This window comes from Sorex araneus, chromosome 6, assembly GCF_027595985.1.
Source record: "Sorex araneus isolate mSorAra2 chromosome 6, mSorAra2.pri, whole genome shotgun sequence".
Classification (NCBI taxonomy): Eukaryota; Metazoa; Chordata; class Mammalia; order Eulipotyphla; family Soricidae; genus Sorex; species Sorex araneus.
Window position 1 is genome coordinate 88,853,833 of NC_073307.1, and position 16,801 is coordinate 88,870,633.

Consider the following 16,801-nt stretch of genomic DNA (forward strand, 5'->3'; position numbering starts at 1 on the left):
CTCACTTCCCTTAGGTGGGTGCTTTCTCTCCCCTCCCCCCCCAGCACCCCATGACCACCACTATTTGCAGAGTTAAAAACATTTTTGGCATTCTAGGAATTGTGGGAAGCTAACTGTCTTTCTCATAGTAAGGGACAGGAAAAAAACCCGGGGAAATGTGTGTGGATTTTGGAAATGGGGAGCATGCCTGGCGTCTTCAATTCATTCTTTTCTTTTCTTTCTTTTTTTTTTTTTTTTTTTTTTGCTTTTTGGGTCACACCCGGCAATTCACGGGGGTTCCTCCTGGCTCTGCACTCAGGAATCACTCTTGGGGTGCTCGGGGGATCACATACATGGGATGCTGGGAATCAAACCGGGGTCAGCCGCATGCAAGGCAAATGCCTTCCCCGCTGTGCTGTCGCTCCAGCCCCACATTCATTGTGTTTTGCCTTCAGCTGCTCCCTCTCTCCTTCCCTGCCCAGTCTGGTCTCAGCCTGGAAATGTGGGGAGAGACTCCTGCAAATCTGCGTGGTGGAAATGTGGAGTTGGTTTGGGAGGGGTAAGAGAGAGCTAGAGGAAGGGTTGGGGGATGGGTGAGTGGCTAGAGTGGGCTGGGGTGCATGGGTGCGTTGAGGAAGTGGAAACTCGGTCGGGGCTTTTACAGTCATTTCCCCCAGAAGCCTGGGAGTAGGATCCCATTTAGGTTTTTTTTTGGTTTGTTTTAAATTTTTTTTTTCTTTTTGGGTCACACCCGGCGATGCACAGGGGTTACTCCTGGCTCTGCACTCAGGAATGACTCCTGATGGTGCTTGGGGGACCCTATGGGATGCTGGGAATAGAACCTGGGTTGGCCGCATGCAAGCAAACGCCCTCCCCGCTGTGCTATCGCTCCAGTCCCGGGTTTGTTTTAATTTTTATTTGGGCCAGACCTGGCAGTACTTAGGGCTTACTCTTGGCTCTGTGCTCTGTGCTCACTCCTGTTGGGCTCTGAGGACTATATGGGGTGCTGGGGATCGAACTTGGGTTGGCTGAATGTAAGGCAAACGCCCTTCCTGCTCTACCATCTCTCCAGCCCCCGGGTTAAAAAGCCATTGAAGGTAGACAGGGGAGAGTCGGCGTGGAGAGACGTCACAGGGGGGCTGTGAGGGCCAGGGCTTAACCTGTGTGATTCTTACAAAGGTGACACGGAACCCCAGGTAACCCCTGACCACCCCGGCAGGCGCCTGTGTTTGTCAGATAAATTTAGCTCCAAAGTCCAGAGCGGCAGAGAGCCAGGACTGAGAGATGGGCCAGTCACCAAGAACAGACATGAGGCCAGAGATGTGGTAAGTGAGCACCAAGAATCAGCGGGGCCGTACAGGGACCCCGTTACCTCCGTCTCAAAAATGATCTCAGAGGGGAAGCTTGGGTTTATTCCAACCTGTGATTCTCTGCCCCCCCTTCTCGACTCCCGTTCCTTCTTCCTAGCCTTGTAATTTTTCTTTTATATTTTTGCTCTTGGGCCACACCTGGCAGTGCTCAGGGCTTACTCCTGGCTCTGTACTCAGGGATCATTCCTGGCAGGCTCTGGGGGACTCTTGGGGTGCTGGGGATCAAACCCAGATCAACTGCATGCAAGGCAAGCATCCTACTCGCTGTAATATTTCAGGCTTCTCTCTCTTTCTCTATCTTCTTTTTTCGTTTTGGGTCAGTTTGATGATGCTCAGGGGTTCCTCCTGGCTCTGCACTCAGGAATCACTCCTGGCAGTGCTCAGGGGACCATTTAGGATGCTGGAGATTGAACCAGGGTTGGCTACGTGCAAGGCAAATGCCCTCCCTGTAGTACTATTGCTCCAGCCCTCAGGCCTTTCTCTTCCTTCTTTTATTTTTATTTTTTTCTTACTGGGTCACACCCAGTGATGCTCAGGGGTTCCTCCTGGCTCATGCACTCAGGAATTACTCCTGGCGCTGATTGAGGGACCCTATGGGATGCTGGGAATCGAACTGGGGTTGGCTGCATGCAAGGCAAATGCCCTCCCCGCTGTGGTATCGCTCTAGCCCCTCTCTCTTCCCTCTTATTCGTGACAAATTCTAGACTCTTCCTTCATCCTCACCATATTCCCTTTGTTCCAGGTGCATTGTCCTGTTTTCCCTTCTGGCACAAGTCTCTGCTAAACCCACCATGTACGGGGAGATCCTGTCCCCTAACTTCCCTCAGACATACCCCAATGAAGTGGAGAAAGTTTGGGATATCGAAGTTCCAGAAGGATATGGGATTCATCTCTACTTCACCCATCTGGACATCGAGCTGTCAGAGAACTGCGAGTATGACTCCGTGAAGGTAGGGGAGGAAGGAGGAAGAGCCCCCCAAGAATAGAGTTGGGGGCCAGGGCTGGGCTGGAGAAGGAGAAGGACGTGGTGGGAGAAGAACAAGTTTCCCCGTGAGGGGCTGGAGCAATAGCACAGCGGGGAGGGCGTTTGCCTTGCACGCGGTTGACCCGGGTTCGATTCCCAGCACTGCCAGGGGTGATTCCTGAGTGCAGAGCCAGGAGTAACCCCTGTGCATCGCCGGGTGTGACCCAAAAAGCAAAACATAAATAAATAAATAAATAAATAAGTTTCCCTGTGAACCGGGTTTGAAGAATCCTGTTTGTCCTGGGTCCCATACCCAAATACTTTCTTCATTTCTCTTGGATTCTCCTCTTAGATCGTGTTAGGGGACCATGTAGAAGGGAACCTCTGTGGACAGAGGACCAGCAAAAACCCCCAGTCCCCGATTGTGGAAGAGTTCCGGCTCCCTGTCAACCAGCTCCAGGTGATCTTCAGGTCCGACTTCTCCAACGAGGAGCGTTTCACTGGCTTCGCTGCCTATTACGTGGCCGAGGGTAAGGTTCATCCTCTGCGCTTTTGGATGGAGCTGAAAGGTCAGAGGCAGGGACGGGAGAGCTAGAAGAGCAGAGTGAGACCCCACGCAGGCTCCCTCAGAAGTGCTAAGAGTAAGCCCTGAGCACCGCCAGGTGTGGCCCCCCAAAAAACAAAACTGAGGGCTGGAGAAACAGGGGCCAAGAGGACTGGGCCATGGTTGGAAGCTTGCTCTAAGTGGGTGGGCTGGAGCAGAGGGCAGTTAGGATGGTGGAGTCCACTATGACAATCATAGTTGGGAATGACCACTCTGGGTTAAGAACTGAGGGCCGGGGCTGGAGCGATAGCACAGCGGGGAGGGCGTTTGTCTTGCACGCGGTTGACCCAGGTTCGATTCCCAGCATCCCACATAGGGTCCCCTGAGCACTGCCAGGGGTGATTCCTGAGTGCAGAGCTAGGAGTAACCCCTGTGCATTGCCAGGTGTGACCCAAAAAGCAAAAAAAAAAAAAAAAAAAAAGAACTGAGGGCTGAAATTAGGTAAAGGGACATGCATAATCTCTCAGTACCTGCATTGCAAATCATAATGCCCAAAAGGAGAGAGAGAGTCAGAGACAGAGACAGAGAGACAGAGGGAGACAGAGGGAGACAGAGAGAGAAGAAAAGCGTTTGCTATAGAGGCAGGTGAGGAGGTGGGGCAAGAGGGAAATTGGGGACATTGTCCTGGGAAATACACTTCAGCAGAGATGGATATTGGAACATTGTATGACTGAAACCCAATCATTAGCAACTTTGTAACTGTAGCTTTGTATCTCATGGTGATTCATAAAAAAATTCAAATCTAGGGCTGGAGCGATAGCACAATGGGAAGGGCGTTTGCCTTGCACGCGGCCGACCCGGGTTCAATTCCCAGCATTCCATAGGGTCCCCTGAGCACTGCCAGGGGAAATTCCTGAGTGCATGAGCCAGGAGTAACCTCTCTTTTTGGGTGCGGCCCAAAAAGAAAATAATAAAATTCAAATATAAAAAAAAAATTAGGGGCTGGACAAACACTGAATAAAGTAGTGCTGCGATGCACAAGGATTTTTTCCAGGGCTGTTAGCTCCACCCAATAGTGCTCAGGAACTGCTCACTGTTGGCTCAAGTGCTCAGGAGCCACTCCTGGTGGTGCTTGGGGACAGTGAGGTGCCAGGGAGCAAACCTAAACTTCTTGCACGCACGGGATGTGCTTAGCCCTGTCCCAAGTTTGAACTATGTCTTCAGCCCCACACAAGGTCCTGTTCACAAGCAAGTGTTGACCTGGCTGGTGAAGTTCAAATACACATTCATATGTGAGTGTGATGATAACGGTACTAACGTAACAAGGGGCTACTAGGAACTAGGTATTGTACTAGCTTCTTTCCCACATGAACTCGGCTTCCATTCTGACTTCCGTTAGCAATTCCATCGCTACTCTTCAAGGTAGGTATAACTCCATGAGCCATAAGGTGAGTGAGGACTAGAAAAAAATTATGTATTTAATTTTATATTTATTTTATTTTATATGTCGGAGAACCCGGCAAGCTACTGAGAGTATCCTGCCCGCACGGCAGAGCCTGGCAAGCTCCCCGTGGCGTATTCGATATGCCGAAAACAGTAACAATGATGGGTCTCATTTCCCTGACCCTGAAAGAGCCTCCCATGTGGCACCGTTGGGAAGGACGAGTAAAGAGAGGCTGGTAAAATTTCAGGGCTAGGACGAATGGAGACATTGGTGGCGCCTGCTTGAGCAAATCGAACAACGGGATGACAGTGATACAGTGATATCTTATTTTTTTTACTGAGTCACATTGAGATACATAGTCAAAAAGTTGTTCACAATTGGGTTTCAGCCATACAATGTTCCAACACCCATCCCTTCACCAGTGTACATTTCCTATCACCAATGACCCCAGTTTCCTTCTTGTCCCCACCCCCGCCTGCCTTTATGGCAGGCACTTTTCTTTTTTTAATTTTCTTTTTATTTATTTTATTGAATCACCATGAGATAGTTACAAGCTTTCATGTTTGGGTTACAATCTCACAATGATCAAACACCCTTCCCTCCACCAGTGCACATTCCCCACCACCAATATCCCTGGTATACTCTCCCCCCTTTCCCACCCTCCCCCTGCCTCTATGGCAGACAATATTCCCCATACTCTCTCTCCCTACTTTTGGGCATTATGGCTTGCAGCACAGACACTGAGAGGTCATCATCATGTTTGGTCCATTATCTACTTTCGGCATGCATCTCCCATCCCAACTGGTTCCTCCAGCCATCATTTTCTTAGTGATCCCTTCTCTATTCCAGCTGCCTTCTCCCCTCTGCTCATGAAGCAGGCTTCCAGCTATGGGGCAATCCCCTGGCCCTTGTATCTACTGTCCTTAGGTGTCAGTATGGCAGGCACTTTTCTTCTCTCTCTCTCTCTCACTCTCTCAGGACTAGAAAAAGTTAAATCACTTGCCAAGAATCACACAGGGAATGAACGGCATTCAAATCCATTCAACACGTGGCAAAGACAGCATCAAATTCGGTGTGCTTCTCCACCTAGCTCTAGGTGAAAATGAAGTTAGCACACCTCACAGAGCCAAACAACTGCTTAGATCTGCCAGAAGGGCCAACATCCTATCAAATTATATACAAATATACAAATTATCCCTTCCTGCAGAAGCTGTATCACATGTTTAGCTTACAATACGTTGTCTCTGGAGTTGAAATGCTTCATTCAAGAGAAAAGTCAAGGGTCCCTCCCTGGCGTTGAGAAACCCCTTGAGCTGTGTAATGGTAGGGGACAATCCTGGGATTGTATTTCAGGGAGTAACGTAGAATTGTACCATGCTGTGACGCATGATTCAGCGAAGGTCTTTGAGAGACAAGTCTTCTTCCCCACTATTCTGTGTCCTTGTTGTGAGGGGTCTAATGTCATTCTTCCTCCTGGTCCTTGCCCTGATCTTTTCCCCCTCCCCTTTGCAGATTTAAACGAATGCACAGACTTCGCTGGTTTCCCTTGCAGCCACTTCTGCAACAACTACCTTGGGGGTTACTTCTGCTCCTGCCCACCCGAATACTTCCTTCAGGAAGACATGAAGAGTTGTGGAGGTGAGTTTGGCATCAACACAGTGCACTTCCCCAGGGAACTTGGAAGGGCTTGGAGTTTCCGGAAGGGCTTCATGTAGCCTTCCAAGGGGCTAGCCTCTGCCTTGGTGTGCCATCTGTTCTTAGTTATCCGTGAGCTGGGGTGGGGGAGTCAGAAATATGAAGGAGGATGAGGCTACAGAGAAAAGTTGATGGTGAGTTGATGGCAGATAGCCTGTGAAGAGTCTATTTGCATCTGCTCATGACCCTGGGTGCCTCTACCCTAAGCAAGGCAATGGAAAACCTTGGGCATTACATAGCTCTATTGATGTCAGTTGAGTGTGTTCATTGGTGTCGGCGCTAGTCATCGTCTGTTCATGAGAGGAGCCGTAGATGAGGGGCCAAACTGCCTTTGCTGAGCCTTCTATCTGACCCGCATCTTCTTTTCTCCTTTAGTCAATTGCAGTGGGAACGTCTACACTGAGATGGTTGGGGAGATCACCAGTCCCAATTACCCCAATTCATACCCAGAGAACTCAAAGTGTGACTATCAAATCCGATTGGAAAAGGGGTTCCGAGTGGTAGTGACTGTGCAGAGAGAAGATTTTGATGTGGAACCAGTTGACTCAAAGGGCAACTGCCCTGACAATTTAGTTGTGAGTGATGGCTGATTAAATTTTTCTTCCAACTTACCTGGACATCTCTCCTTGAAGATCTATCTATCATTAGGCTCTTTCTTCTCCCTCTCTTCTCCTTCTTTTTTTTTTCTTTTTGGGTCACACCCGGCGATGCACAGGGGTTACTCCTGGCCCATGCACTCAGGAATTACTCCTGGAGGTGCTCAGGGGACCCTATGGGATGCTGGGAATTGAACCCGGGTCGGCCGAGTGCAAGGCAAACACCCTACCTGCTGTGCTATCGCTTCAGCCCCTCTCTTCTCCTTCTTGTTTTGCATATTACTGTTTTGGGATCACATCTGGTGATGCTCAGGGGGTGACTCTTGGCTCTGTGCTCAGGGGTCACTGCTGGTGGTGCTCAGGGGACCATGCAATGTCGGGGGTTAAAGCCAGGCCTCTTGCATGCAAAGCTTGTGCTCAGTCTGTCAAATCATCTCTCCAGACTTCCTTTTTATTTTAAAACTAACTTTTGAGTCCTTCTTACTTCCATGCCCTGCATTCTGCCTCTTTCTTTCGGTTCTCTCTTTCCTTTCTGATTTCACTATTCTCACCACCACCACCCCCCCTCACCCCCCAGTTTGTTTCAGGAGATCAGCAGTTTGGTCCTTACTGTGGTAATGGATTCCCCGGGCCACAAACAATTGAAGCCAAAAGTAATACCCTTGATATTTTCTTCCAAACTAACCAAATGGTGGAAAAAAGGGGCTGGAGACTTCGCTATCATGGAGATCGTGAGTAATGTGCAAGTTTCTCTTAGTAATGTCAAAGCGCCTGAACAATACAAAAAAATCAGTACAGGCAGATTGCTGTGTGGACATCTACTCTTAAACTACTCCACTTCTTCCAAGAGGTCTACATCGATGAGTGATTGTCCAGGCCCATGAGTGTAGACTGGGGATGGTTAGTTAACCAGGCCATTTAAAAATTATGATTTATTTTTACTGTTTATTTATTTATTTTGGTATGTGTGTGGGTGCACACCTGGTGGTGCTCAGGGCTTACTTCTGGCTCTGCACTCAGGGATCATTCCTGGCGGGGTTTGGGTGACCATATGCGGTTGCCGGGGATCGAACCCAGGTGGGAGGGGTGCAAGGCAAATGCCCTACTTGCTGTCCTATGGCTGCCCCCTGGAAAATCCATTTTATTTGGACATCTCCCTACTGGCCGGCTAGCGTCAGGGCCGAGCCTGGGCAAATGATTTCAGAAAGTCTGAGGACCCTCTATGTAGAAGAGAAACTTCTTCTCCTTGATAATATTTCTCCCCGACGGGGCTGGAGCAATAGCACAGCGGGTAGGGCGTTTGCCTTGCACTCGGCTGACCCGGGTTCGATTCCCAGCATCCCATATGGTCCCCTGAGCACTGCCAGGAGTAACTCCTGAGTGCAAAGCCAGGAGGTAACCCTTGTGCATTGCCAGGTGTGACCCAAAAAGCAAAAAAAAAAAAAATTTCTCCCCCACTCCTTTCCGTTCTTCCCAAGCAATCCCCTGCCCGAAGAGGAGCACTGCCAACTCCATCTGGGAGCCCGCAAGGGCCAAGTACGTGTTCAAAGACGTGGTGAGGATAACCTGCCTGGAAGGATTCGAAGTTATACAGGTAAAGGACCCCTGGGCGCATTCTCCCTAATCCTGGGTCAGGATGCGCATCTTGGAATGATCAGGTTGCTACTAAATGTATTTTTTTTTGTTTGCTTTTTGGGTCACACCCAGCAATGCTTGGGGGTTATTCCTGGCTTTGCACTCAGGAATTACTCCTGGCGGTGCTCAGGGGACCATATGGGATGCCGGGGATCGAACCCGGGTCGGCCACGTGCAAAGCAAACGCCCTACCCACTATGCTATCGCTCCGGCCCCCTAAATGTATTTTTTTAATTGAATCACCATGAAAAAAGTTACAAAGCTTTCAGGTTTAAGTCTCAGCCATACAATGATCACATGCCCCATCCCTTCACCAGTGCACATGTTCCACCGCCAAGAACCCCAGTAAACCTCCCATCCCACCCACCCCCACAACTGTGTGGCTAATGGTCTTCACTTTACTCTCTCTATATACTTGGATTACATTCAATATTTCAACAGAAAACTCACTATTATTATTATTTGGGATTTTTCCCCCAACAATCAAACCTGCTGAAAAGGCATCATTTGATCATTGGTTTTCCATTGCTGAGAATGAAGAGTATATGAGGTTTTGGGTCTCTGGTATTTTAGCAATTAAGTCCAGAGAAATTTCTGCCAGAAGTTGCGTCATTGCAAGCTGGTACCTCCGGTTACTGGGCTCTATAAGATGGCCGTCGCCACGCAGACACCACAGAAAGGAAAAGCCGAAAGAGAAAAACCTTTCCCTTCCCGGGGTGGCATGGGGCCATAGCTCAGTTCAGAGTCTAGAGGCATTTCTGTAAGAAGGCGCTGGGTGCCGAAATTAGTTACTGGGCCTCCGGGATCATGGTCTTTAGGAGCGGAGGAGCCGTTTGTGTGTGGCCGCTCTGTGTCTCGTCTCACTAAATGTAATTTTATGTTGGACAAGGCGCTTTGTGCCTTGGCCGTAAACAGAGCAGCTCAGATCTTTCGTTCTTTGTGAGTCACGGAGTTCCCCAGCCATGTGGGGATGAACTTTCCGCCTTCCATCTTCTTGGTAGAAGGAGATGCTATGATGGGACAAAGGTGTCCTTACTTACGCCCCAGTTCCTGAGGAAGATTAGGGTCATTCTGCCAAGCTGTCCCCGTGCTTCTTGTGGTGTGTGGCCTCGCTGGCCCAGGGCCAGCACTGGACGCCGTCACCGAGTGGGACTTCCTGACGTCCCCTCCAACGTTCATGGCAATGTCTGCTGTTTCTAGGGAAGTGTCGGCTTGACCTCTTTCCATTCTACATGTCAAAGCAACGGGCAGTGGAGCAATTCCCATCTGCAGTGTGAACGTATGTGTCTCCGTGAAATGGGGCTCCCCTCCCCCTCCCCAAGGGAATGGAAGGATCAGTGCATCGAGGTCTAAAGGCATGATTTCCCGGGGCTGGAGTGATAGCGCAGCAGGGAGGGTGTTTGCCTTGCACGCGGCCGACCTGAGTTCAATTCCCAGAATCCCATAGGGTCCCCTGAGCACCGCCAGGAGTGTTTCCTGAGTGCAGAGCCAGGAGGAACCCCTGAGCATTGCCAGGTGTGACCCCAAAAGCAAATAATAATAATAATAAATTAAAAAAAATAAAGGCATGTTTTCCCCGTAGCTTTGTGGGAGGGTGGGTTGGGGTTATGAAGAGAAACCAGTTGCAATCCACACCCAGACTCAGGCCAGCTGGACTAGGGGGCTGTGAGTTTGGTGGATCTCCAGGCAGCGTGTGGCTCTATTCCTGTGACTACCAGGTACCAGATTCTCCCCTCCCTTCAGGGGTTATCTGGCCTGGCCAGTATCTGTGAGCTGGGGGCTGCGTGATGCCGGTTGGACAGTGGACTGCTGGGACTAGCCGGGGGACCCTGTCGAGAGGGTGGACGGTGAGGGGGGAACGGGGCCTGCCGGGAGCAAGGGGCCTTCCTGGGAGGAAGAGCCTATCCTGACCATGCCTCCCTGCCGTCCTTTTGCAGCCGTAGACTGTGGCCTTCCCAATCCCATCCGGAATGGTAACGTCAAGGAACCTGAAAACACTTTGTTTGGGTCTGTCATTCGCTACGTGTGTGAAGAGCCATATTACTACATGGAAAGTGAAGGAGATGGTGGGTTTCTTTATTAGGAGGGAGGGAGGGAGGGAGAGAGAGAGAATGGAGAGAGTGCACTGCAAGGTGAATGGTGCAATCTTTCCTGGTGGGAAAGACTTGGAAGAGAAGTGAGAGAGATGGAATGTTCACTCTTGGCTTAGTCTCTGGATAATGTCACACAGGGCAGAGTGTGCACTATCTGGCTGCCCCTAAGGAATCTGGTGGTCCCTTATCTCAGCTTTATGGGTGGCAGGAATTTCCTCTGCCGGACAAGCACATTTCAAGTGCTTTTCCAGCATTTGATCTAATAGATAATGTAGAATTGAGAGAATCAGGTCACCCTACTATGATAGGTGGTTTTCTCCTCCCTCCCTCCCCGCTCTCTCCCTCCCTCCCTCCATCCCTCCCCCCTCTCTCCTCCCTCCCTCCATCCCTCGCTCCCTTCCTCCCTCCCTCTCTTTCTCTTTCTTTCTTTCTTTCTTTCTTTCTTTCTTTCTTTCTTTCTTTCTTTCTTTCTTCCTTTCTTCCTTTCTTTCTTCTTTCTTCCTTTGTGTTTTTTTTTTGGTATGTGCCACACCAGGCAGTGCTCGGGGCTACTCCTGACTTTTCACTCAGGAATCATTCCTGGAAATTCTCCAGGAACCATATAGGGTGCGGAGAATTGATGCCAGCTTGGTCTTGTGCAAGGCAAGCACCCTACCCGTTGTACTATCTGTCTTGCCTCACATGGGTGGGGTTTTTTTTCTCTTTTTTTTGAGGGTGAGAGTCAGTGATACTCAGGGGTTACTCCTGACTCTGCACTCAGGAGTTACTCTTGGTGGTGCTCGGGGATGCTGGGGATTGAGCCTGGGTCCAGTGTGTGCAAGGCAAGTGCCCTCCCCACTGTACTCTGCTGTGTTCCAGCCCCAGGGTCGTTTTCTTAACTGACAGATGATGGAAAAATTGGCAATACCAGATGAAGGGCTGGATAAGAGACAATACGTCTCACTCCTTTTCCTATTATTATTATTAATATTTTTTCTTTTTGGGTTACGCCTAATGATACACAGGGGTTACTCCTGGCTCTGCACTCAGGAATTACCCTTGGCGGTGCTCAGGGGACCATATGGGATGCTGCGATTTGAACCCGGGTTGGCCGTGTGCAAGGCAAATGACGCCCCCCCCCCCCCCGGCTGTGCTATTGCTCCAGCCCCTTTCTATTATTATTGTTATTATTGTTGTGGTTTTGGTTTTGGAGCCACCTCCAGTGCTATTCAGGGGCTCTTCCTGCTCTGTGCTCAGGAGTGACCCCTGGTGGTGCTCAGGGGACCCTAGTTGGTGCTGGGGATTCACCCGGGTGTGGCCACACGCAAGGCAAGCGCCTCGACTCCTGTACTATCTCTCCAGTGCTCTTGTTTTCTTTTCCCCCTTGAAGCCCTTTCTCAGGCTCTATCCTAACTTTCTGCTCGGGAGTCTGTTCCCTCCCCTCCCGGGGCAGGAAAGAGGCCGGAGAGATGGTTCGGAGAACCCTCCTGAGCATCTTTCCTAGTGGATCGGATCCAGGTCCCCGTCAATCCCAGAGGAGCGGAGACGCCGAGGGCGGGTGGGGATGGCGGAGACGATGTGGTCCTGAGTGCGTCCTGGGTGTCTCATGCTCTTTGCAGGAGTGTATCACTGTGCGGCCAACGGGAGCTGGGTGAACGAGGTGCTGGGCACGGAGCTGCCACAATGTGTGCCAGGTACTCGGGGCTCAGGGCTGGGAGGGGGGAGACCCAGGTGTCAGGGAGGCGGGTCCGCTCTGGCAAGTGGCTGCTGTGCCCCTCCGGGAGCTGGGTAGAAAGCGGGGCCCATGCCAGGCTGAAGGCCTGCCAGTGCTTCGGGGGAGCCCCTGAGCCTCAGTGGGTGACCGACCAGAGCTGGGAGAGAGCCAGCCGTGCCAGGCGCTGTTAGAACCCGGCTCGTAAGGGTCGGTGGTGATGTGGAGGTAGGAAGGGGGATGTGGGTCCCACAGGGGGTTAGAAAATGGGGCCTGGGGGTTGGAGCGACAGCACAGTGGGGAGGGCGTTTGCCTTGCAAGTGGCTGACCCGGGTTCGATTCCCAGCATCCCATGGGGGGGTCCCCCGAGCACCACCAGAAGTCATTCCTGAGTGCAGAGCCAGGAGGAACCCCTGAGCATCACCGGGTGTGACCCAAAAAGCAAAAAAAAAAAAAAGAAAAAGAAAAAGAAAAGAAAAGAAAATGGGGCCTGAAGGTTGCCAAGTGAGGAATCAACATTTGGAAATACAAAGAAGAGGGACTGGAGCCATAGCACAGCGGGGAGGGCATTTGCCTTGCACGCAGCCGACCCGGGTTCGATTCCCAGCATCCCATAGGGTCCCCCGAGTACCACCAGGAGTCATTCCTGAGATGCAGAGCCAGGAGGAACCCCTGGGCATAGCCGGGTGTGACCCAAAAAGAAAAAAAAATCCACAGGCACCAAAATATAGAGGAATGAAAGAAATAAGGGGTGGAAGTCAGGTCAGAGTTGAGCAGAAGAGGGCTCTCAGGCGAAGTCGGAATCATATACACGACGGATCCTGATAGTAGTAACCATGTGGTGGAGAGCTAGGACTGAATCGATGCATTGCATGCCCCCACCCGCTCTCAGCATGGCTGAGGAGGAGGGCTGGTCAGTCTCCCTTGACAGGTGACTGAATCAAGGGCGAGGGAACAGAGTTGTAAAGAGCAGGGGCTAGTCTTTGAACCCGTGCCCAAGTCTCCCACCCGTTGTGCACGATACGAGACACTTTCAGGCTGTCGGGTGAGAGATCAGAGTCGGCCAGTTCATTTGAGACAAAACCCGGTTCTCCTGCTACCGGTCACTAGCCAAGTTCATTCGACCTGGAACCACTTAACGGGAAAGAGATCAATGAAGGAAGAAGAGAACCTTCTCTCTTTTTTTTGCTTTTTGGGTCACACCTGGCTCTGCACTCAGGAATTACCCCTGGCGGTGCTCAGGGGACCATATGGGATGCTGGGATTCGAACCTGGGTTGGCCGTGTGCAAGGCAAACGCCCTACCCGCTGTGCTATCACTCCAGCCCCGAGAACCTTCTCTCTGACCTGATCCAAGTATGACTCAGGAGGCTGCAGTCAGACCTCAGTGGGGAAGCAGAGCAGCCTTTGACCTGGTCATCGGCAGGTAGAACCTTTGCTTTCCCTCCTCTGCTCTCCCCATCTCTGTCTGAGTTCCCCCCCTTTTGTGGGAGGAAATCTGGGGCTCAAATGTGGGCAGAGTGTGACTGTAGAGCAGGTGTGGGTGCCACTGTCTACTGTCCCCTGGCTGCCTCTGTTTAACCCACCATCTCGCCACCCCCCCGCCAGGTCTACTTGGGGGCCTGGGCACAGTTTGGCTTTGAGGGGATTCCGGTGGAGTCAGGCATTGAGCTGGCTGGACCACAAGCGTTGGCAATATTGGTTGTTTTTTTTTTTTTTGGGTCACGATGCTCAGGGCTGAACTCCTGGTTCTGCACTCAGGAATCACTCCTGGCGGTGCTCGGGAGACCCTATGGGATGCTGGGAATCGAACCCGGGTCGGCCGCGTGCAAGGCAAACGCCCTCCCCGCTGTGCTATCACTCTAGCCCGCGTTGGCAATATTGGGCTGGAGAACTCTGGAGCCCGGCAGGGTTTTGAGGTGGAGGGTTTGCAGGGGATCAATAATCGATTTCCTGCTCCCTTCCCATCTTGTTCTTAGTGGGAGGGGCTCCCAAGCTGTGCTCAGGGGGGCCGGGGCCCACCCAGGGGATTCTTGGTCAACCAATCTGGATAGTTCGATGCTTAACCTGCTGCTGTCCGGGTCTGCAATGGTGGGGGCCATCGGGACCGGCCTCTAGGATGCTGGGGGTGTCTTCCAGGACTGCCCTTGGCAGTGGACATGCAGTGCAGGGGACTGAACCCAGGGCCCATCCACGCAAGGCCGGACTCCTGTACTATCTATCTCCCCACAACATGTACCTTGTTCTTCCCCCCCCACCCCCTTTCCTCACCCCCACCCCCCGCAGTGTGTGGCGTCCCTCAGAAGGTCTTTGCGGGCATACAGAGGATAGTTGGAGGCTCCCTGGCCGACATCCAAAGCTTCCCCTGGCAAGTCTACTTCCCGCCCCCCGCGAAAGCCGGCGGGGCCCTCATCGACGAGTACTGGGTGCTGACGGCTGCCCACGTCGTGGAGGGGAGCAGCGACCTGCAGATGTACATGGGGACCACGTCGGTGCAACCCTCTCGTTTGAATAATGCCCAGGTGCTCACCGCCGAGCGCGTGTTCATTCACCCGGGCTGGAAAGCGGTGGAGGACATAAACGCCCGGAAGGACTACGACAATGACATCGCACTGGTGCGGCTGAGGGACCCGGTGAAAATGGGACCCAAGGTCTCCCCTATCTGCCTCCCTGGCACCTCCTCCGAGTACAACCTCCGGGCGAGCGATCTGGGCTTTATCTCAGGCTGGGGCCAGACAGAGACTAGATCCCATGTGTTCAGGCTCATGGCCGCCCAGTTGCCCGTCGCCCCCTTAGCCGAGTGCCAACGGCACACACACACAGGTTCTGAGAGCACCTACGTCTTCACCGAGAACATGTTCTGTGCCGGAGGAGAGAAAGGCGTGGATAGCTGTAAAGGGGACAGCGGGGGGGCTTTTGCTCGGCAGGTTCCCGATGTCGAGACCCCCAAGTTCTATGTCGCCGGCCTGGTGTCTTGGGGCCCCAAGTGTGGGTATTACGGTCTCTACACACACGTCAAGAAGTACCTTGATTGGATCGTGAAGACGATGCGGGAAAATAATCAGCCTGCTGAGGATTAATCCGCGGACACGCCACGGCTCCGCCCCGTCTACTGCTTTTCGTTCTTTTGCTATTTCCACGGCCCCACCGTGACGGAGAGAAGGCACGGAAGAAGAAGCTTCTTTGGCTGCGATCGAGGTGCATGGAGCTGGGAGTATCTGATGGTGACCTTGGGCAGGTCGATCGATGGGAGGTCTGGGTGTGTGGGGTTCTCTCCGCTGAGTATCCGCCATGGATCACAACACGCAAGTCTGGCATTAGTCCACGGTGGCAGGGGGTAGGGAGGGGGATTCCCCTTTCCTGATGAATGAGGGCCCTGGTCTCCTAGTTCTGACTCTGAAATTTATGTTCGATTGCTTTAATTCCCCTTTGCCAGCTTGAACGCCTATCTACCTTGTCATTCTCGGTGTCTGCTAGCTACTTATAATAAAACATGTTCATCAACCCGTGCTGACTTGTCTTATTCCCACATTAGGGTCTCAGAACTTGGGGTGGGGTAGGTAGAGCGAGAGTTCGGTGGGTCTGGCACTTGATCTGCATTCAGCACCTCCTAAGGCTCCCCGAGCACAGAGCCAAGAATAGTCCCAGAGTGCTTCCAAGGGTGTCCCCTCAACCCTCCCCGCAGGAGATCTCGGCTCCATACAAGGGGTGTTGCTGAGGGGACAGCTGTGACATGGAAAGTCAGAGAGATAATAGCTAGTATTTCATTATTTGGGGGCTTTTTGATCCACACTCAGCAGTGCTCAGGGCTTACTCTTGGTTCTGTGCTCAAGGATCACTCCTGGAGGGGCTTCGGGAACCCTAGGTGGGCACTCAACTCAACTCATGCAAGGCAAGTACGCGCTATACTATCTCACCTGCCTCCCAGAACAGAAAATGTTTTCTTTTTGGGTCACACCCGGCGATGCACAGGGGTTACTCCTGGCTCTGCACTCAGGAATCACTCCTGGCGTTGCTTGGGGGACACTATGGGATTCTGGGAATCGAACCCGGGTTGACTGCATGCAAGGCAAACGCCCTCCCCGCTGTACTATCACTCCAGCCCCCAGAACAGAAAAATTTTAAAAAGCACTAAAGCAAAATAGGGTCTGGGGAGATAGCTCGAGGGATGGGCACGCATGCCGGCATGCAAGGGGTCCCCGGGTTCCGTCCCTGGCACCATATGACTTTGCAAGTACCACCAGGAAGGCTCTGAGACAAAACAGGTAAGACAGCTCCTTCTTGCCTCCAGATGGCCAGTGATGAAAAACAGCCCCACAAGAGACACAAAGTGCCTTTTGGGGTTAGATTTTTGGGGGAGCTGGTTTGTTTTTTCCTTTTGGGTGGAGTGCTCAGAGGCTCCTCCTGTCTTGGTGCTCAGAGACTGAACTCTGAGGCATTTGGGAGGCCAGGCAGTGCTGGGGATTGAACCTGGACCCCTGTGTACATTGCAAGCTCTAAGCCTATTTGTTGAGCTTCCTCCAGCCCATCTAAGCTGATATTATACTATTCCTCTGGCTATAGAAGGGAAAGGAAAATTGCCATAGATAGACTGCATTTCCTTTTTTTCTTTTTTTTTTTTGTGTGTGTGTGTGTGATGGGGAAGGTGATACTCAAGGGCTACTCGAAATTCTCTGCTTGGGGGGTTCTTTTTTTTTTTTTAACGATCTCTCGCCCCTCCAGGTGTATTATTTTTCTTTTCTTTTTTAAAAGCTTTTTTTTTTAAAAAAAATTTTTTTTCGGGTCACACCCA

General features: G+C 51.7%; 1 protein-coding gene across 2 annotated transcripts in view; it reads left to right on the forward strand.

Annotated features, from left to right (window-relative positions):
• Nucleotides 1–15,518, forward strand: part of C1S (complement C1s) — a 17,829-nt gene extending 2,311 nt beyond the window's left edge. Inside the window, exons 3-13 of one of the 2 annotated variants that reach the window (XM_055141976.1) lie at nucleotides 1,159–1,304; nucleotides 2,092–2,299; nucleotides 2,666–2,843; nucleotides 5,814–5,939; nucleotides 6,372–6,571; nucleotides 7,170–7,323; nucleotides 8,071–8,186; nucleotides 9,428–9,506; nucleotides 10,165–10,293; nucleotides 11,919–11,993; nucleotides 14,296–15,518. In XM_055141976.1, coding sequence (XP_054997951.1) covers nucleotides 1,264–1,304; nucleotides 2,092–2,299; nucleotides 2,666–2,843; nucleotides 5,814–5,939; nucleotides 6,372–6,571; nucleotides 7,170–7,323; nucleotides 8,071–8,186; nucleotides 9,428–9,506; nucleotides 10,165–10,293; nucleotides 11,919–11,993; nucleotides 14,296–15,089 — 2,100 coding nt within the window. In that variant the 5' untranslated portion in view covers nucleotides 1,159–1,263 and the 3' untranslated portion in view covers nucleotides 15,090–15,518. The remainder of the gene's footprint in view (nucleotides 1–1,158; nucleotides 1,305–2,091; nucleotides 2,300–2,665; nucleotides 2,844–5,813; nucleotides 5,940–6,371; nucleotides 6,572–7,169; nucleotides 7,324–8,070; nucleotides 8,187–9,427; nucleotides 9,507–10,164; nucleotides 10,294–11,918; nucleotides 11,994–14,295) is intronic. The other variant, XM_055141977.1, reaches the window with a different exon arrangement.
• Nucleotides 15,519–16,801: the final 1,283 nt, after the last annotated feature.